The sequence below is a fragment of the Aythya ferina genome (genome assembly GCF_964211825.1).
Source record: "Aythya ferina genome assembly, chromosome: 10".
In the NCBI taxonomy this organism is placed as follows: Eukaryota; Metazoa; Chordata; class Aves; order Anseriformes; family Anatidae; genus Aythya; species Aythya ferina.
In genome coordinates, this window is record NC_140306.1 from 12,267,398 (window position 1) to 12,289,210 (window position 21,813).

The following is a 21,813-nucleotide window of genomic DNA, read 5'->3' on the forward strand; positions in this document are numbered from 1 at the left end:
GAAAATTAATTTCCCAAAGCAGCAAGCCTCACAGCTTCTCCCCGCAGACTCCTCGCTCGGGAGCCACGGCTTTTTCCCAGCCCCAGCTGAAGGCTTGCCTTGTTGGAGGCTCCCGGGGGACACGTTTCAGGTGCTCAGCCCCCAGCTATTGGGGTCTGACACTGGGCCATTGTTCGAGAATGCTGCTCCCAGGGCACTGAGCCTTTAGCAGCGGCCAGGATTCAACAAGGGGGCACAGAGTAACCTTACTGAAGTTGAACAGTGTGTTTAGATTAAAAACAACCCCAAGCACCTTTATAGAGGGAGGAAAATTCCCCCGTCCCTGATGCATCAGTGGCTAGCATTAACGAGTGCTTTTGTTTCCACCTATTAAAGCAGCACAGGCTGCAATATCTTTATTTTACACAGTATATCCATACGCTTCCAAAACTAACTGCTTGGTTTCTCCAGAACAGCACAAGCTTTGGCTGAATAAACACAGTATTTCTTCCAGGGACAAAAAAAAAAAGGTATAAATCCTCAAAAGACAGCAGTGGATAGCATAAGGGGAACTAGCTGCTGCCTTGCGTATCAAAGGGGAAAAAAAAACAGCTTTATTCTGCTCTTCACCTGTGTGTGTGGCCCACAAAAGCACACAATTAAACAAATCAAAGCGCACATTCTGGAATGCTTTCATATTTTCTTACAAAGACCAAAATCATACAAATGAAAAAAAAAAATATCTACATTCTTGAGTTGAGAACTGTCAGATGGGGCAGCCAAAGTAGATAAATAGGTGTCAGATTTCCAAGTAGTGTCAGTATTCATGCTGCATCTGAAGCATATATGAAATACTACAAACAGAACACAATCCATCATATTCCCTGGGTTTTACACGCCATGTTACATTTAACTTGACATTTCTTAGAGGTGCAAGCACTAAGGAAAAGCTAACTGGGTACGCCCTCGCACCCAGTTGATTAACAGGGGTATGCAAGTTAAATGAGACTCCTTAAACTAGTCAGCCGGCTGAACAACTGCATTCACTACAGGAAAAGCGTCCAAAACCCCTGTTTTGCTGTTTCTTCTCATTACCAAGTTTCAAAACAAAGGAAAATAAAAACTAATTGACTACATTTGTTCCCCCTCAGTATTTCACCCACTCTGGAGCATACATGCAGGGCAGTCACCGACTGCTTTCTGACAGCTGTGTAACTCTGCAAAAGCCTCTGTCCCTTGCAGATTCATGTGTGGAACAGGGCCAAAGCATCTCCAGAGCTTTGCGGGGACCACCTAAGCAGAGTTCGGCTAACCAGCTCAAGTGAACTTTTGCCACAGTTGCTGCTTTACAAAGGTTTTAAGTTTGTTAAGGCTCAGTGTAGCATGCAGACCTGCTAGTGATGTTATGAGACTTCAGGAGCATGCGAGAAAGCAAAATTAGTCTGCACACAGGTCAGCAGAGAATGTGTTAGTTCAGCTGCCTCAGCAGAGCAAGTCACGTAAAAATATGCCTAGAAACAGCTTCTGGCTCCTTCAAGGAAGCCAGAAGGCCAACAGGTTTGTACGGGAGCTCTAAAAAGAAGGGTTACCCGTGGTACCGCTCTCCAGGCCCGGTCCGTACGCCGTGACGAGCGCAGGGTTGCCCGCCTGCCCGGGCTCACCAACGCGCACTTTGAAGGGGCTGCCCACCACGTGGCTTCCATTGAACTTCACGTCGATGGAGTGGATTCCGTTCTCGTGGGGGATAAACCGAACGGCGTACTTGTCTGCAGGAGAGAAGAGGCTTTTCTGACATTTCGGAGATGACAGCAGCAGCAACTAAACCTAACACAGAGCTGGTTAGCAGCCCAAGCAAGGCTTTCATGTTTCAACATATTTTGGTCCTAACATAAGCAAACTTGGCTTTCCACGCTTCTATTTAAGTAGAAAAAACGATGTATTTATCACAGGAGGTGTCACGGATTGCATTTTCACCTTGTCTACCAGGAACTGATCTCAGCTGTCATCCAGCCAGCAGCGTGAGTCTCAGGGTTATGTGCCTCACCCGCGAAACCAGAGGTGACAGCTGAATCACAGCCCAACCTGTCAGTGGCAGACAGAGCAGCACACTGGGCTTCCTTACAAAAAGCAGCTGGTAAAAAGCAAGTCAAGTTGTACCAGCAGGCTGAGCGTGCTGCTCTGACACCACAGACGTGGCACCTTTAAGTTATTCAGCAATTTGCTGGTATTTCATGTTTTTGATTAACCCAGAGGAGTGACTGACCTTCCCCAGCTGGACCACAGCTAGACTGGCACAGTACAGACCATAATTCATTCGAACTTCAATTGAAAAAGAAAACCTCATTGCTGAAACAGGTGTTGAGCTTTCTGTAGCATTTGCTTATATTCAGTTTCCTTAATGTTTCACATGAAGGAGTGAGTGCAAGTTAAAAATAAACTATTTGTCAAAGATGGAAGCATAGCTTTGAAAAATAAACTTCTTCACTGGCTAAATTCAACAACCACATCATATTTCACCCCCTTCCTTTACAAATAGTAAAGCTTTGCCTTCACTGGCAACCCAAGACTTCATGCGAAACTCTAAAAAAGAGTTTGCCCTTAAATATTAGCATCTTACACAAGTTAGGACTTGGTAATTTCATTAGTTATCTAGAAAGAGCATGAATGTAAACTTGATTGAACAGCTCTTAATGAAACTGCTGACGAGAATTCATTCTCCAAGCAAGCTGCTCACTCCTTGGGTACACTATTAGCGAGCCAAGGGATTAAATCCAGACACTATGAGGCTGGGAGAGTGTTTTTGCAAGTTACCCCGTGTGTTTTGATAAACGTAAAACTGTTCTCACCTGGCTCCAGCTCAGACACATGGCACTCTTCTACAGCTCCGGAGGGGCTGTGGACTTTAGCATCAATCTTGCCCTTTGCCCCATTCAGCCTTATAGCAAAGGATGCTGGCTGATTAACTTTTAATCCAGACTCCTGAGAATGCAACAGTCAGATTACCAAATTTAAACTTTTGTTTCAGATCAGTGGCAGGGAAATAACCATTTCAACACATTTTTTTAGAGTTCAACAAAAAGACAACATTATGACTTAACAGTAACTCTCAGATCAGAAGTTTGTTTTTTTCTTTTCTTTTCTTTTTAAACTCTTATGGAGTGACTGATTTAAGTTACCTACATCCACTCAGTTGATTTTTTTTTGATAGTAAAAGACCATTTTTGGAAGCCAGATGACACTCTGCCAAATCAGGCAAAGGCAGGTTTACAAGACTAGTCACCCATTATCAGCGAGGTCAGACCCCTGTATGCAGGCACTTGATTTAAAGGATGTTTAAGTGATAGCTCCATTTTCAGCCCCTTCATTCATTCCAGATTCATTCAGGGGAAAAGCCTCTGATAATCCAGTTGTCTGAAAGAGTAATAGGCATGTTTATATTTGCCACAAGAGGCTACATTTAGAACGCCACCACAAGATGTCTTAAAATGAGAAAGTAATTTAAAGCACGAAACCAGATGTTGCTGTGCTGTCAGACCATCGGCGCTGCGCAGCATTACTTGCTGGAAGGCGACTCAGCTCAGCACCCGCGCTGCACCGCTCGTCACAGCAAGACCAAAGCTCTTGCAGCTATTAGAAGTAATATTTTATGCCGAACATACATTACCTGATTTCATTTTCAACTAAATCCTGGAGAGGTAAATAAATGCAACTGAGTAGAACTGAGGTACAATATACAAAGCAAATCCCTGATGCAGGTTTAGCAGAGTGATGCTGCACACAGAGCTCCTTTACAGAATACTCAGCTTTATCTGCCTCTCCAGGACTTAATTGAAGTGAGTGTTCCTGTCAAAGAGTCTTTAAATGAAACACAAGAGAAACATCAATACCACAGTGACTAATTAACGCCCTTGTAACTCGTTGGCAGAAGAGACACTACAGGAACAGGCTGTCACCATTCGTTTACACAGAGAAGGTGGAGAAGCCCAGACAAAGTCCAGTACAGGCACATCAAAAATAGCCTCAACTGCAGTACTAATTGCTCATCACCACTCAATGAGGACTGAGGTACGGTATATTTAGACACACACTCTACTCTCAGTCTCCTTTCCAAGTTTCTGGCTTTGGAGGTTTAAGTCAGACCTTTAATGTTACTTGTACTTTAATGCAAGTAACCACACACACAAAAATAATGGTAAGGTTAACAGATGAACCCAGACCAACTACAAAGCTGGAATTCTCTCCTACAGATTTGCTGCCGTTCATGAATTATCTGAGCTGTGGCTGTGGTTTCGTGACGTCAGCCAAAGCGAATTCATGCTCTGACTTCATCGTGGGGCCTCATCCATCTGCTTGTGCAGACGCACAGTGCTCAGACAAGGCTGTAGCAATGTCCTAACCAAACATGTCTACACTGTCTCACCTGCAGAAATGCAACTTTTCAGCCCATGTGCTGACACAGTAACTTAGTTATCAGCATGATCACTGCTTGTTCATTTTCGTGCTTCAGTTCTGACTGGGCCTCCCCTAGCTAAACTGTGGGGGAAAAATAAGTTTTAGCTCTACCAGTGCTGCTTCTAGAACCTTTTATTTTTAATGCTCAAATGTTACTACCTGTAATAGACTTATTTTAGCCTTCTGCCTTCAAATCCTAGCTAGCTAGAGCTGGGCCAAATCTACTGGCCTAAGTTACCAAGAGGTTAGCTGTAAAAAACCTTTCTCTATCTGCAAGCTGAACTTGAAAACAAGCACCAACCAAGGCAAGGTAATCCCTAAGAAGAAAGGACAACCATTTTGGTCTCAGAGAACAAGGACGAAATCAGTCTCTGTGGCAAGTTGTGGAGATGTTTCCTTATGTCTCACCTGAAGGCTAGTGACAGTGAGCCTGCGAGCATCATCAGATGGGGCGATGACTGGAACCAGATAGGGACTTTCCGGAATGTGCTCGTCATTGAACTTTATGGACACCTCATAGTTGCCTGGGGGAAGAAAAGATGCAGTGAGTTTCCTTAGTTTCTTTGGAAATAGCTTTCAGTTTTATTTCAGTACATTTTGTACTGTGTACCTGGCTCTTGAACTATGTATGATACACCACAAGATCCATCTTTATGGTCTTCAAAGGCAATTTCTGCTTTACTTGGGCCTTCTACAGCAATAGACAGTCCTCCAGCTCCAGCTTCCCGTGTCCATATGCTGAACTCAGCTGTTGAAGCACACAAGAGCATACACAAGTGTAAGTTCACTGCAGCTGGGTTTCAGCTTCTAACAGACCGTGCAGCATCCCATCATTATGTGTATGAAAAAATAGTACATTGTGCCATGATGCTGGGTGATAACACTTGGCAGCTTTTCCAAGAGCCTTGAATTAGCCTCTTAGCTTTGAATAGTACACTAACAACTTCAGGCTCATTCGGAGAGCAGTTTCCCAAACATGGGTCTCCATACTGTGGGCTTCTCCATCCGCACGATGCAGCAGTATTATTTCTTTGCACGTGTTTCTCCACTGACCACTCCCAGGCATGGGGCGAGCCTGCAGTGTTACAACTGAGCTCCACTCAGGCTCTCAGAAGCAGGACTTTCACAAGGGCCAACAAAAACCAAAGCACTGCACTGCAGACCCAGGCACTGAAGCCCAAGAGCAGAGGACTCACCTGGGATGCCTGTTTCTCCACGCTCCAGGCCCGGGCCTCCAGCTCTCACTTTATGGGCTCCTCCCTCGCCAAGCGGCCCCACAGTGAACTGGAAGGGGCTGCCCTGCACAGGCCGCCCTCTGTATTTGACGTCCACAGTGTGAACTCCCATTTCTTGCGGTACAAAGCGGACGCAATAGGTGTTTTTGTCAACTTCTGCTATTTCTGCATCAAAGTTTCTTCCAGAGGGACTAGTTACCTGGGCTGTCATGTCCGCGCAGTCAATTTCTGACAAGAATAGAATACAAAACGCACAAGAGAGTGACAAAGGGGTTGGGTACTTTGTTTTTTGAGGCAGAAACTGAATTCAGATAATAATGATGACAGCACAGATGACAGAACAGGTACGTAGGTGCTAGGTTTTACTCTCAGCTAGATGCATGCTGCTGAGCAGCAAGCCCGACCAGTTGCAGCTCACCAGGTGCTACGAAGGCAGATGAAAAGGCTGGATAAGCACAGCCAGCTAATACTGGTCTATGATTCACATTTGCCAAGCAGCAGTACAAACACTTAACAGATTATCTTAAAACCCTGGAGACAGGCTGAGCTGTGCAGCCCATTCTCCAGCTTGTTTTACACAGAACAGATTAAGGTCTCCCTGGAATTTATTTCTCCATTTGCTGATCATGGTTATGCATATTTTTAGCAGTTCATAGAGACCACACAACCAGTGTTTCTTCCCTACGCTGCCTTAACATGAGGATGACTTAACACTGAAGTTCCTATGTCCATTGCTTCAGGAACACCTACACTATACAAGTGCAATTTATGGTTATGGGGAAAGAATGTCGCTTACCTGGAATTTTTAGGTTCAGATCACATATGCTTCCAACTGTTGCAACAGATGGAGCCCGTCTTGTTCGTGTGATGCTCTCCTTAACTCTTCCCTCACCACTTATCTTCACAGTAAATGGGCTTCCTGTAAGTACGACAGCAAATCATTCCTCTTAGTAAGTACCCACTGCATCAAAGTGAGGAGTGAGAGCTTCCTCTGATTTGCACTGTATCACTGTGGAAGTTTTACAGCCAGTTTACAGTCAAGTCCAAGTGAAATACAGCCATGTAACTAGAAAAGTTTTGAATGCCTGCATGAAGGGTACTGGTAAAACCTCCTCAAATCTTCAGGACTAATGGTATTCTCCAAACCACACAGCCCACCCACAGTTCCAGCATGCTGGCCACGTAGGTAAGACCTTTGCTGCACTAAACAAATATGCCAAACACTCCTGCTTACCTGGAATATGTTCATCTGCAAATTTAGTAGACACAATGTACACGCCAGGTACAGTTGGAAAATAGGACACTTTGCAAGTTCCATCTTCAAGGTCTTCGGTTTGGATATCTACCTTGCTGGGTCCTTCAACTGCCAGTGAGATCCCACCATAACCTACAAGACAGTTAAGTTAACGTCACATTTCCACAGCTGTATTATAAATTTGACATAATATAGTCTAAACCCAAAGCAGTAGCTAATCATGAGCCAGCTTGTTTCAGCATGGTAATGCAGGAGCTGCATGATGTCTTAATAGAACTTTGGTAGTCCTCATAGGTCAGATCATATTTAATGAATGCACAGAATGCATTCAGCTCCTAAAACGCTCTGACCATATCCCTTTTATTTCATTAACATTGAAATTTTAGCTTCAAAGACTGCAGTTAAGGCTCCACGTCAAACCAACAGGAAAATATCTTCCTCATGTCCTTCTTGCTGTACACTACAATTCTAGAATCAGCACCATCAAATGGAAGAAAAGCTTTGTCAGTGCCTCAGTGACAGTCCTTGTTGTCTGTAAAGAAAGACGTTGGCCAAAATACAAAGCATTTTAGAAGTTCATAGCATTGCCTGAAGTTAATAACTGAGAACAACAGTGCATGCTTAACGTGCTCTTTGCATTACAAACAGATCTGCTGCTTTGCAGCTTGTGACCTGGTGATTCCCTGCTGAGGAAGACAATGCTGTCCTTCAGAGAGCGTGTCTCACAGCAACTCACAGTCCTTTGCAATGGAACTAACCCGCATCTCTTGTGTCTACAATGAAGTCACACATTTCAAAGGTTCGTCCTTCTACCAAACCACGTCCAAAAACTCTTGCTCGTCTGGCATCTCCTATCTCGGACTGGACCACCATGATTGTTACAGGGCTGTTTGGTACATGGCTCCCATTTTTCTTGATGCTAACCAGATGTTCTCCTACTTCCCGTGGAATGAATGAGATACCTACAAAGCAGAGAAATGTGACTTACTTTTTATTCATGTTTTACTTAATTAAAAAGCCTTAAGCATACCAAGCAATGAAATACTGAAAGAACACTCTTTGCACATGTGTAAGTGTTATTCTCAAATGGGCCACAAAACCATTCGCATATGCTGTCAAATAGCAGTTCAGGCACAGCCTGGAATGCTAACAGAAAAGGTCAGTATTTAGATCCTTCTGTGTTTCACCAACCGTACCAAACAATGACAACCATTTGGTTTGACAACATACCTTCAGGAAGGTGCAGAGAAGAATTAAGTCATTTTACATAGCAAAGAAAACTGTAGTAGAGGCTGCTACACTGCTCCCAGATGAAGACTACCAGAACTTACCAATGTGGTTATTGGGCAGCCTCTTCAGAAGACAAGGCTCATCACGACCTGATGGGGCTTTAATGCTGGCTGTTAGGAGACTGAGATCAGTCTCAGTGATGTCCAATAAAAAGTCAGCAGCAGAACCAAGCTTAACCTGGGACCGTCTTCTGTTATCATCTGTGGAAATAAGGAGAAATGAGTCCAAAATATCAGGTAGTTAAACGCAGAACAAGTTGGGGGACTTCATGCTCCTGCTGCAAACCAGCCCTCCCCATGCTATCAGAGGTTAACTTTCACTCTGAAGTGCTTCCAGAAGTCTAAGCTTTATACCTGTAATCTTGGCTGTGAACGGGCTGCCCGGGATGTGCTTGTCATTGTACTTGACCAGTATGCTGTAGTTCCCAGGTAGAGTAGGCAGGTATGTGACTGTGCACGTCCCATCTTTGTTATCAATGCAGCTGATTTCTGCTTTTGAAGGTCCTTCAATAGCCAAGTCCAGTCCACCTAGGAAATAAGGAAAAACAGCACTACTGTAAATCTTCATGCACACCAAGATCAATGACTTTTAAAGAGGAAGATCCAGTACTTGGTACTGGAAATGCAGCTCAGACCTACCTTTTCCAAGGATAGCAGCAAAAAGAGCTCAGGCCAATCCATCAAGGCCACTAAACCACTCAATCTGTTAGACTTACTTAATAGTAACTCTACATCCACTAATCATAATCCACCATATCTAGGCTGCCTCCAGCTTAATTTTAATCAAGTGAACTATTTGTACTCTGTATCATATCCGAGTCAACTTCTCTCGGAAAGAAGTAACAAAACAGTTCAGTTTTTACTGCACAGAAGATGCAGTTTAATGAAAGCCATTTTGCATTATATTTGCATAAGCCATTATTTGTATTATACCAGAGATTCTTATTTGGACAAATGAATGTAAATTATGCTTCAAATTAAGGCTGGCACGCATTACACTTCTTGGAAGTATCTGGTTTAGAGTAGGATGGGTTTAAAGAACAGACTTACCCTCTCCAGCATCTTCTGTGACAATGGTAAAGGTTGCTGGCTTATTGGCAACCCCATAAATAAGGCCAGGCCCATAAGCAGACACACTGCCGCTGTTTGGATAATTCACATAGAATTGCAGTGGGCTCTCTAAAGAAAAAAAAAAAAGCAAGAAGCACTTTTAAGGATGAGTGGCCTGGACTACAAGTTTGAAACAAGCATCAAGCTGCTCAGTCCCAATGGAATCTTAGGCTATGAATAAACCCACATTTTTCAATGCCATTCTCACCATTTGGTATTTGAAGAACCCTTGCATGACTCTAGGGCACTTTAAAATGAATAATCCTTCCCTTTCATCTTCAAAAGATACCTCTCCGCAATTTGTTTCACATTTAGTCATGACAAAGTGCTACTCTAATCACCACAGATAAGCTTAAATGATGTCGTAAAAGGGTCTTGCTCATCACAAGTTTATATTTAGCACATTACATCAGAACATGACTCAGAGAAGTGCTCTTTCAGTTCAGACACAAATCCTGAATTTCATTAATTCAGAATTAGGAATGAGCACAGCACACTGCCTGACTCAATGAACCTGAACTAGCGAATTTGAAGGGTATCCAGAAACACATTTGCCAGTCTCAGATTAGTAAAGCTGGTGCACAGGAACAAAAAGTACAGTCACCAACAGCCAATAATAGTTTCAAGAAAAAAGGCACAGATGGCTCTCAAGTCCAAAACTAAATTTTGCAGCTGAGACAGACGCAAGCTTAATTCCTAATAACCACCTAGAAGGAAGCATTGCAGCATATCATCCCTCTGGCCAGGCACAGGCCAGTGCTCTCACTGAGCCAATACGTCAGACAGTTTGGCACTTACTGAGGTGCTACATCCACATGCACTACTGCAGATACTGAAGTAGTACCGTGCATCACATTATCTGAGCTCCCTGCTTCAGCCAAAGTTATCCTGTGTTTCCATGTACCAGCAGAACCAGCAGTGCTGCTGATGGTATTTTGTCCCATGTCTGCACAAACTGCCACGGGGCTGCCCCTTTTTCCCCCACGCAGCTGACATGCCTGTGGTTACAGGGCAGCGTGAGCTGCCAGGCGAGGCAGAGCGCCGGTTGTGGAGCTGGTGAATTAAGGACAAAAGAAGAGAAGAGAAAGGGAATGAAAGGCAGTGGTTTCTCTTTGTTAAGAAGCAGCCAGGAAGAAAGAAAGATTACAGCACAGCGTGCACGAGTGTTTTATTTTATTGCAATGAGATGGAAAGAGTAACTATAGTGTTTTAACCACTTAGTTTTCCCCACAGATGATAGCTTTTATGCCAATGCAGTTTTAAGGAAAAACATGTACTGTAACTATTGGTTTTGTTGAGCACCAAGGCAGTAAATTTCAACCTGAAAAAAATGGTAGTTAGAAAATTGTATGTTTCTTCTTCATAATAAAATGCCACAAAAGCTAGCTTCCAAAACCAAAATCCATTTTAAGCCTGGCTGGTACTATTAAACCACAATGGAAGCTCGCATGTGCCTGCACTTACTCCTTTGCTTTCGTTTCTCTTTGGACTGCCTGCAGATGAACTGCTGCTGAACAGTAAGATGTTCTAGGCAGCTCGTACTGCAGTGTATACGACTAAGCTACAGAAACCTTAAGAGGGAAAAGATGCATCAGGACACTTGACTCAGATCTGTGTCTGTTATCAGACTCACCTGGGATGTGCTTTCCCATATATTTGATGTGCATTTCATGCAGTCCAACTTCAGTAGGAGCATATCTCACTGTTACCGTGCCGTCCTTGTTATCCACAATATCTGGTGTATCGGTCTTTCCAGAGGGCATGTGTACTTCACCTACAAAAAGCCACTATGTGAGTTACAAAAGGAGAAACTGCCTGCTTCCTCTCTCCCACCCACAAAGAATGGTCTAGCCTTTTTAAACAAGCATTTTAAATTGTTAAACTTTTTACCCACAGGCACAAATAGGAGACTAATGGGAACACTAAACAGACATGTTTTCTGCTTAAGCTACATGAATACAACACAGTGGTAGACATCTGGCAAACAGTCCTGTGACCTTACAAACTCCACAGGCAGAGCTGTTTGCTTCAGCCACTAGAATTTCCATGGCAAGCCCCAGGAAAGGCACTGATGTACTTCATCACAAGGCACCCCCTCTCTAAGATCAAGAATCCTTTCAGCAGGGACAGACCAGGGCTCGGGGTGGGACTGCTGAGCTAGAGAGCAAGGGGGCCCCAGCCCACACGCACAGGGGCTTTGTGTGACTGGGGTGCTGCCAGATGATGCTTCATGCAGAAGAAGGGAAGTGCTTTGGAGAAGGGAAGTGACAGGGATGCAAGATTAGATGTTTTTTTTTTTCAGCATCTGCACAAAATATATTCAAAGATAACCAAGGACATATATAGCTGCTCCAGAGGGTAAAAAGCAGCAGCAGGTCCTGCAGCATAGCAATTCACAGCCTAGTGCCAAGGGCCACGGCAGCACCAAGAACTCCCTCGTTTAACTCAAACCATCACAGGGGTGTATCCCACTTAACCCTCAGCGGGTGCCACTTGATGTGAAATTAAGCAACTAAGTTACTGGCACAATACACTTCTCCTCCACATGCTACGGCCAAGACCACACAGGCTGTTAGCTGCAAATGGATAAACACGCTAACAAAGAGCAAAACCTCCCCAGAGACTCTGTGTCCTTTGGGTACCTGTTATTTCTCCTTTCCTTACAGCAAAGGGGATAACCATATCGAAGGGCCTGAATCCCATGCCGTTCATGTCTCCAACCGGTACGTAAGCTTCTTCTGTCACCTGCAGGAAGCAAAAGGGTCGGTCACGTCACAGATGAAGGTAGGCACGAGCTAGCTGAGCTCTGAGCAGCTCCACCACGAGCAGAAGCAGGACAGGGCGCAGTGATTATGGTGGTCAGGCAGCCCCTGGACTGGGCCCAGCTAGAGCAGCGGCCAGTCAAGCTTTCCTCCACAACACCACCACATGGCAGAGCAGAGCAAATCAAACACGGTGCAGGTGGATGGAAAGCATGCTGGAAAAAAGTGAGGTCAAAATGGAACACGAGAGCATGGGAGACAACGTAGTGCACACAAGACCCAGAGTGGCTCCATCTGAAAGGATTTAGTTGCTAAGGCCTGGAAGAGAAAGTGATTTGAATGTGGCAGGGTGATTGCAACACAAAATTGACAAAAGAAACTAGTTTCACAATGCGACTCTGGACTCAAGACACGGTGCTATTTTACTGGGAAAACACAGCAATGCAGTCAGGTTGCTTTTGCTAACAGGAGACATTGCAGAAGTAGAAGCTGTGGGCGTAATGATCCTCTTCGTGTTTAAGGTTATGGAGAGTTTACTTGGAGATTCCCTTCAAGCAACATGGAACAAGCAGGTCTGGATACCAAGAACAATTGATCAAACAGAAAGAATGAATACAATGACCAGACAGAATCAAGCAGTCCCAAGAAGCAGGCCGTCATCTGAAATGGAACACAGATGGGGGAAACCAACCAAAAAATGTAAAAATTGTGTACCCAAGGGCGGAATCCAGCGGGGGGCGCACCCACTGTCTCCTGCGACCGCACGGCAGCAGCATCTGCATCTACAGCCTGGTTGGTGGTAAAGGCAGGTTAGGCGTTATTCCAGTGCCATTATTCCCACATTTCATGACAGAAGGCACGGCACCTGAACACCTTCCTCCCCCCACCGCCCCTCCCGGTGGTCCCACAACCACAGCGGTCCCATAACCACAGCCACCTCCAACTGGGGGGCTGCTAAACCACCCGTACCCACGGGGGAGAGGCACGGGGGAAGGTCACCAGTGGCACAGCAAAGGGACAACGGAGTTTGGGGGAGTTTGGGAGAGTTTGAGAGGGAAGCTGGAAAGCAGTGCCTGAACACGGGTGAAATGGAGTTGCACACCATTTCTTAGTTTGGGGTCAGCATTACAGAGTGAAAAACGGACAGGTCAGAGCACTGTATCTGATGACAGCTGAAATAATTAGTTTTAGAAGCCGATTACAACCACTCTTACATCATTTAGAAAGAGAACTACGTGGTCAGGAAATGAAATATTTTGTTCAGAGCAGCCAAGCCTTCAGCCTCTGATAGTTTCTATCCCTTTTCACCTAACCACATTGCCTACTCAAAATAAGCTCTGTGAGTAACAAGGACTCATTAGCTAGGCTAATAAATACCTAAAAAATTACACACGCAGTTAACCTATCACTAAATAAAACATGGAATCAGGAATCTGAGCGGGAGGTATTTGTGGAGCACAGCTGGCTTACCATAACAGTGAAAGGACTGTTGGGAATGTCCACCCCACCAAAGCGGACATAAATCACGTAGGTTCCTGGTTTGGCAGCAGTGTAGAAGATATCGTAAGTCCCATCCTCATTTTCAACAACATCTGCCTCAGCTTCTGTCCCATCTGGCGTCAGGACGGTGCAAGTCACTTTTCCCTTCCCTGCTGATTTGGCATCGACCACAAAACCAACCTCCTCGCCAGTCTTCACAGTGGGTGCAATCCCAGGCCCTACAAGGCAAGTTCTGTTACAGAAACCATTCGGAGGGCAGCTTTCCCAGGCAGGCAGCCTGGCACCAGGGCCCCACCGAAGCTGCTGGGGGAGCAGACGTATGGCAAGGGACGCTCACGGCACTGGCCAGCACAGGAAAGGCTGGCAGTGTGCAAGAGCTCACCACCCATCTTCCTCCCCCTCTGCAGTCAGGGAGACTGGATGAGAAAAGAGGTGAGGGAAGTCTGAAGGAAGCAGCGCCTTAGACATGCCCTTATCACCATACTCCTTTATGCAGAGCCACAGGCATTGTCTTTTACTATCCTAGCCAGTGGCTGAGCTTTAGCTATCCCTGCTTGAACACCAAACTCCCCGTGCAAGCCTCTGCGCCACCACAGCCTGTAAAATGGCACAGTAGCAGTCATGGCCATGCTTCCCCTTACATTTACAGCAAACAATTTTCCACTGCTTTGCCACGCGTCCAAAAAAATCATGAAACAATGCCCAAATCCAGCAGATCCAGCCTAAAGAGCACTGCGTTTAAATGAGAACTATTAACTCTTGTTTGCAGTGTGTATTTGATACCCCTGCTTTTCGACCACCGCTCGTTACTGGGTAAATGGCTCATTTTCAAATGGCAACAAACCTGCCATTTTAGTACCTGAACAGTATTCCAGCAGCTACTCCTACAGCGCCTGCATTTCAGCTTGGCAGCTGCGAATCAAAGCCACTTCTTGGAAATGGGAAATTTAACCTGGCATCTGCGAGGAATTGCCATTACTGTTATTTTGAATAGTTAGCGACTTGAGTTACTTGGAACAGTATCAGATTCAGCAGCCATTAGGGCCTCTTTTAGACGATTTTTGTAGCAAAGGGGATACCTGCCGCTCTGTTTTTTCCATTGTGCCAGCAACATATTTCTGGTTTAAACAGGCCTGAAAGCAGCCAGCTGCTGGTCTGGCACTGGGTACACTCTCACTGCACAACTCAGGTCGGTACAATGCCCAGACAACTCTCACGGGTCTACAACCAGAGATTAAGTTTCCCTGCTCAGTTTGGCCTTGCCCAATGTATTTATTTATAAATCACGGGACTTAACGTTCAGTGTTGTTGCTGTAACTAGTTCCTACCCTTTCTGCTCCTTCCCACAGCCTCTTGCTGGCTGGGAGGTGGCAGCTTGCCATGGTGGCCAGCCCAAAGCTGCATGATGACCACTCGGTATGAGAATGGGCCAGGGCTGAAGCTATAAATGCGCTCCACCAGTAACAAATTTAGAATTCCTCCCCTCTACCAAGGTACTGATTTTTGAGTTGTAGTAACTTTTTATCTTGAAGGTTTCTCCTTTCATTCCCTCTTCCAAAAGTCCGTCTGCACTCTGGCCAACTTCAACCAGACAGAAAAGTAGCAGAAAACACTACTGTACCCAGTCTGAGCAGGATTTGCTAACCTTAAAGTACACAGCCAGCTACTTTCACCCACAGCACGAATTCTGCTCTTGCTCAGAATGAAAAGCTTCTTGCAATTCTATTAGTGTAAAGAGCATGAATGCAGTGAACATGTGCAGGTGTGTTATTCTTAAATCAACCTCACTGCAATTCACAACAGGGTTTACCTAGGCCAAAATAAGCATCAAACTTCAGTTGCATCTAGCTGTTTGTAACAACACCATGATGGTTTAAAAGATTTTGCTAGGGACTGCAGGAGAATCCTGTTCACTCCACGGGGTAGAGGGTTCTCTACCTTTATGAAAACCCCTCCTGCAGGAGCAGCCAGATTACACAAATCTCCAGTGTATTGTACAAAGTCAGATCCCTCGTGCTCTTTTCCCTCCTCAAATTATCACTTTTTCAGAATTAACACTCACTAGACAGCGCACAGAGAGCACGTGTAGCCTGTTACATCAACTGTTACACCAAGTACGAACAACTGCAATAGCCAGGACCCAGCACACACCTGTGGCCAAACACTTGCTGGCATCGCCCGCTGGAGATGCCCGGATGCGGTACGGAGAGGACGGGATGTCATCGCCACCGTACTTCACGCCGATTGTATAGCGGCCCGTTTTGTCGGGGACATAGGTCACAGTGTAAGTGCCATCCTTGTTGTCATGAATGTCCACCCTCTTGGGCTTGCCCTCTTGGTCCTGAGGAAAGCAAAGCAGAAGATTTAGGCGCCATGAAGTTAGTTATGATTTCCTCCAGCAGGATAGCAAACCTTTCACAGCCATACTTAGATGGTATCAAAGAGGTTCAGAACTGAAGCTCAGAATCAAAGTACTAGGAATAGATTATTATGAGCACTGTAAAACAGTCCATGCTATCAGCAGCTGGGCTTTGCTTGATACCAAAACTTTTAAGATGTAGCAAGCCATTTTAATTTACTTTGCATTAACTGTACGAAGTTTTAAGCTTTGTTGTCATATAGCTGCTGGAAATGAAGAACACCTCCCAGGTCCCCAGGGCACAGATCAGGAGTCAGAGCAGGCATCTCTATCCTGATAAAGCACCGGGTTGCTTCGCCCAGCTGCTCCCTGAAAGGTTTGAGGTCAGGAAGCAGTGAGGAGGGCTGACAACAGACTCCAGTATGAGGCATCCAGCTCTTGAGATACTGCAAGATCTACAGTTAAAAGCAGGTCTGTGCAGTCCCTTCAAACACTACTTCTATACTGAATAGAAGAATTAAAGAGCTGCATAAACAATACAGACCTGAGCCTCAGCATCAAGCCTCCTTATCTAAAACCAAGATCAGCATTGTGTAAAATGATTCGGACAGAGCCGGTCCCAGCTTTCAGTGCAACTCAACAGCTGCAAAGCGTGAAGCACTTTAGAAAGTCCTCCAGGCCTGCTCACACACAAATCTACATGTTGATGCCATTTATAATTTATGGCTTAAGCTGCCTGGACTACAGTAGAAGCTGTGACGGACTTGAGATTCCAGGTACAGTGTGAAAGAGCTTGCTCCTTTCAGAGATCCCTGTGAAATATTTGGCATTCACAAGCTGAGAACCAGAAGCTAGAGAAAACACATTCCCACCACACAGGGCTTGTGGAACTTAATCCTCAAAGCCATAGCCATGCTGGGAACTCTGATAAATATCCCAGATCCTTTAAGGGCACACTTGCATTCCAGAATAAAGCCAATTGTTTTGCAGCACCTGAGCAGATGGGACAGCACGGGAGCAAGAATGCAGAACGGCAGCAAGAATGCAGAACGGCAAGTACAACCGGCCATGCCACGACCTAGGCATGCCAGGGCTGAGAAATGTGCTTTATGGCCCACTAAACACAGACATTTTTGCTGAGGCCATGGAGTCCAAGCATCTGAAACTTCAGGGAATGCAATAACCAAGTCAAACAAAAAACATTCCTGTAATATCTCTTTAAATGGCTTACAACTTCAAGCAACCTTGAGGGAAACTCGTTATCATCACATAATGCTCAGTGTGGATGTTACATTGTGGCCTTGCTGAACTACACTGATAGCAGGCTGTCTCCATTTCAAATTCCATCATTTCCGTAATCTTGTAAAGAACCTGTATTTATCTCTTTTGGGGGGGCATTTGCAGAGTGTAAGGTTAATTATGAGCCAAACATAGCATGGGTGATGACTAAGACAGAAGTCTCAGAGAAGCAATTTCAAGAGCTTCACAAATACAGAGCTTAAGGCCCAGCCAGCAGTCCAGTCTTCAGAACTCTGAAGGCTGTGCACAAATTCATACAGGAGCCACTCAATCCCACCTAGAAACAATTTGTTGCAACCCCTGCATGGTCTTGCAATTACTCACAGTTATCTGTACAGTGAGAAGTCCCTGCCCGGCATCTTTAGCATCCACGGCAAACTCCACAGGCAGGCTGGCTGGTATGCCATAGGAACTGAGACCTGGTCCACTTGCTGTCACTTTGCTGGCATCATATGTAGGAAGCACCTTCACCTTGAAGGGACTTTAAGAAAAGAAAAAAAAAAACACACATTACCACCCCCTCCTCCTAAGTCATGGTTGATCGTTGTTGCAGAACACACTACACAGGTGGACAGCACAAGGGGCATTTGACGACACTACCAGCTTCATTTGAGCTTTTAGCCAATGCCCAGCCGATCACTGGGACAGTTTTCCCTTCCCTCAAAGGCTGATACAGGACACTGCTAACTCAAGAGGAGATCTGACATGCTGCGGAGCATTTGAGCTACTGGGACACACGCACATCCCAAAGCCTCTGCAGTGCCTGAACCCACGGAATGGTGTTCTGGTTACTGCCCTGAGGAGTAGGTACAGCTCTCCCAGTAACTGTCTGGAGTAGAAAGGAAAGCTTAAAGCAGAGCTTTGTCGCAGGGATGAACATCTTCAGAAAGACCACAGGCAGATGAGCTGAGATGGAGCCGGTGCTGAGGTGCAGATACACCTCCCCTCTGGCGTCCCTGCTGTAGATGCAGCAGTCTCAAATCACCGCTAAACCCAGAAACCGCGCATGTAGCTGCACTGGCTTAGTAGAAAGGACCACAGCTAGTCCTTAAATGGTGTTCATGTGCTTGGAGAGCACAATCAGGTCATGAACTCTTCAGGTTATCTAAGTTTATCCTCACCACCTTACCTGCGAGGAATCTCTTCATCAGCATACTTGACAGAGATCATATACGGCCCCTCCAGGGTAGGGGTGTACACCACTGTGTGGGTGCCATCTCCGTTGTCTACCACATTAACAGGCTCCACAATTCCTAAAAAAGCAACAGACAATTCTCAGCTGCGATATTAAAACTCAATTCCTTATCAGCCATTTGATGTTACACAATGCTCTGCTGATTTACAATTTGGAACAAGCTACATTTCATTCTTTATTTATTTATTTATTGTTTTGAATGAAGGTAGTGGGCATGGATCAGCGATCAGTTTCCCTTATTTTGTATTCAAGAGCCATTAACTTAAGATAGATTTGCCATCAACTGCTCTCTGGGTACCCTTCTTCTCACTGTAAACAAAAGCTAGCATGAAAATACTGGAGGAAAATCTGCCTTTTTGTACAGTCCTGGTCAAGAGCAATTGCTCAAAATACTCTGAAGATCTTCCCACGAAGAAAATGAGTAATGGTTATAATTGCCTGAACTGCCATTTACAAGATTACATACTGCTACTGGGATTCACTGCACAGAGTTGAGCCCTAAAGCCTGTTAGTGCATAGCATTCACCAATTTGAGTCTTTCACAATCAAGTATTAGGAAAGGCAGGCTCACTGCCTAGACAGGAGAATCCTGCAAGCTGCCAAAGTCATAAGAAAGAAGGATCAATTATTTCAATTTGCATTAAGCAAAACCTACAGCAGATTATGTGACGTATCAGTCCAGATCAACACACAAAGCAGTCTACAATTACAACTTGGCTTGAAACACAGGAAAGATTAGCAGTATAGTGAGTGCAAAAGAAATGTATAGTTGTCATGCAAAGCCTAAAAAGCAGCACAGTTTGTTCCCACTCCCTCCTCCAGATGATTCTTGCTGTTGCCAGTTGGATTTCTGAGAGTCAAAGTTGCCAGTAGTTAGTAAGAGTTCAAACCTGTTGCAGTGTCACCCTTTGGATCACCTTTACAATCCGAAATCACTTTCAAAGGAGAGCTCGATCCCTGGGAATCCGTCTCATCCGCTAAAATTAAAGAACTGTTACCTGAAAGTCACTTGCACCAGGACGACCCGATACTCGAGTGGTGAACCGGCTCTCACCTCCTAGCAAGGTGCAACTTGGAGGCATCTGAAGAGTTTGATAGGGGCAACCTGTACACTACCCCTTGCTACTATTCTAGTAGGGCTTAAAGTTGCCCCCCAGCTGTGCCTCATGGATGGACAGTTATTTCACTGCTGGGCTCTGGGGATCATTTTGGTGATGTTGCTCCACAGAGGGGCAAGGCTGTAGCAATGGTCCCGCACTGCTCTGAGCAGCGCCCTCGCTAACTGAGCTCTGCTCTGTGCTCAGCGAGCAGTGGCTGCACTGACCGAGGGGCTGCTTATTCTAGGTGAGATGCTGTGCTATGCCAGCCAGCCCGGGTTCAGATGGAAGGCTGCTGTGAGACATTGGATTTACTTGTTTATGCCTAAACCTAAGCCACGTTTGTTCATCGATGATGCTTACTCATCTCACTTCTGTTACCTGTGAAGATTAGGATAAAGCGATTTAAAGACACTGCTCAAAGCAGCCCTGCACAGCACACAGCTCTCCTCCTCTTACAGCAGTACACGTGGGTCAGCTCTCCAGATGCATGGACCAGAGGAACGGGAACCAAGGGAAATGTTCCTACAAGGGGCATTACCACCCTTGCAAGCAGGGCCAGGAGCACGATACCCACCCGAGCGCAGAGATGGGCACAGCCAGGTTGACTTCTTTGCTTCTTACCTCTGGGTCCTGCCACCACCACCTCCAGGGGCGCTACTCCTGCCTTGCTGGTGTCTACAGTAAAGGACTGTGGGATTTTGGCTCGAACAGCTGTTCCCAGACCTGGCCCTGCAATCTTCACCTTGCTGGGATCCACAACATCCTTCACAGGAACCTTGAAAGGACTGCCTGGAAGTTAAGACGGATAGTGTTAAAACAACACAGCTTTAACAGTTGCAGTAAAATGCCCAAACGCCTGCAAGTGGCTGGCTCTGGCTTTGTGGACTGAACCATTTTAATACTTCAGGCACTTCTGTGCTACGCAAACAAGACAAGTTACTATCAAAGACAGCACCAGCTCAACCTATGCTATGCACTAATTCAATATAGAATAAAAGTTGCAAGGCACAGGCAACTGATCAAATGGCAGGTTGCAGCATATAGCTTTAAATGTAGAATTAACATTTTTTAAAGGGAGTACATGAAGGATTGGCAGACTGCACCTGGAAGTAGCCAAGCTGAGTGCTGCAGACTGCTGAACCCAAATTGTCAGCTATAGCCCAAGTTTTAGTCCTCAGACCATCTGCTTCTGCTCTGATCACAGTGTAACAATTCAGTTGTGATTTATCTGCTTTGAACACCTGAGAAGAAATGCACGAAACCAACCAGAAGCACAAACAAAGCTTCACACAGGCATTTGTTTCTTTCATTTTTTAACAGTTTTAGTATGTTGATAAATAGAATGGGGCCAACAGGAAAAAAAAAAAACAAAACAGCTCCCTCTGAATGCCTGGGAAAGAATATTAGAAATATGCTGTATGACAGCACTAAGCACACAATGCAGCAAAACGCGCCTGGTGTTTAGGAGCATTAATCACTGGCTTCAAGCAAAACATCCTTCTTTTAATTGTAAACTGCTGGCTTCCAGATGCATCTGGAACATTGCTTAAACCTACTTCACTTCAGCTTGATATCAGTGCAAACACACACACAGATTAATGCTTGCTTTCAGAAACGGTCACTTCTCTTCCCTGCAGTGACCAAAACTTAGAACATTTAATACAAGCGTCATGACAATACACTTACTACATTAGCAATCCTCATGACAATATAGGCTTCATATAACCCCCATTAGACCATATTACTGCAGAACAGCCTGCAGTAATCAAAGGGCTCTATTTCCTTAACCTAACAAGTTACGTTGCACTTAAATCATGTCCTCCCTGACACAACAGAACCAGCATGGGCTGTATGTGCTGTTTGTCAAGGCTAGCATCCCCGTCCTTATCCCACCCATCTGGACATGCTCTTTTGCTCCCCTCAGCCAGGTGCTACAATTTCTTCCTGTACTCCCAGGAAAAGCAGAATATTAACACCTCAACATCCCCAGCAAGAGGGAGATGCAGCGAAGGCATCAAGTCCTTAGCTCAACACCTTCCCTCCTCAGAAAGCCACTGAGCAAGAGCTCTTACCAGGAATATGCTCTCCCCCATATGTGATGTTGACATCGTAGTCTCCTGGAACATAAGGAACGTACTCAGCGCTGCAACTCCCATCCTTGTTATCTTTACAGCTAATTTTAGATTCTGAAGGTCCCTCAACAGTTATTCCTAGGCCGCCAATTCCTGCCCCTCTGCAAAAGAGAAATACAGATTGTTAGAATTGCCTGTTTGTAGGA

At 45.2% G+C, this 21,813-nt stretch overlaps 1 protein-coding gene across 5 annotated transcripts in view; it reads right to left on the bottom strand.

Moving 5' to 3' along the window:
• FLNB (filamin B) overlaps positions 1-21,813 on the bottom strand; it is an 85,262-nt gene that overhangs the window by 4,962 nt on the left and 58,487 nt on the right. For 2 of the 5 annotated variants that reach the window (XM_084530381.1, XM_084530377.1), the window contains exons 27-47: positions 21,608-21,768; positions 20,157-20,324; positions 19,326-19,412; positions 18,370-18,493; positions 17,565-17,721; positions 15,734-15,923; positions 13,553-13,800; positions 12,797-12,871; positions 11,963-12,065; positions 10,954-11,094; positions 9,261-9,389; positions 8,565-8,738; positions 8,253-8,411; positions 7,680-7,883; positions 6,901-7,053; positions 6,463-6,585; positions 5,628-5,894; positions 5,042-5,179; positions 4,840-4,955; positions 2,826-2,958; positions 1,569-1,745 (exon numbers count right to left, since the gene is read on the bottom strand). In XM_084530381.1, the coding sequence (XP_084386507.1) occupies positions 1,569-1,745; positions 2,826-2,958; positions 4,840-4,955; positions 5,042-5,179; positions 5,628-5,894; positions 6,463-6,585; positions 6,901-7,053; positions 7,680-7,883; positions 8,253-8,411; positions 8,565-8,738; positions 9,261-9,389; positions 10,954-11,094; positions 11,963-12,065; positions 12,797-12,871; positions 13,553-13,800; positions 15,734-15,923; positions 17,565-17,721; positions 18,370-18,493; positions 19,326-19,412; positions 20,157-20,324; positions 21,608-21,768 (3,227 nt within the window). The remainder of the gene's footprint in view (positions 1-1,568; positions 1,746-2,825; positions 2,959-4,839; positions 4,956-5,041; positions 5,180-5,627; positions 5,895-6,462; positions 6,586-6,900; positions 7,054-7,679; positions 7,884-8,252; positions 8,412-8,564; positions 8,739-9,260; positions 9,390-10,953; positions 11,095-11,962; positions 12,066-12,796; positions 12,872-13,552; positions 13,801-15,733; positions 15,924-17,564; positions 17,722-18,369; positions 18,494-19,325; positions 19,413-20,156; positions 20,325-21,607; positions 21,769-21,813) is intronic. The other 3 variants (XM_084530379.1, XM_084530378.1, XM_084530380.1) reach the window with 3 other exon arrangements.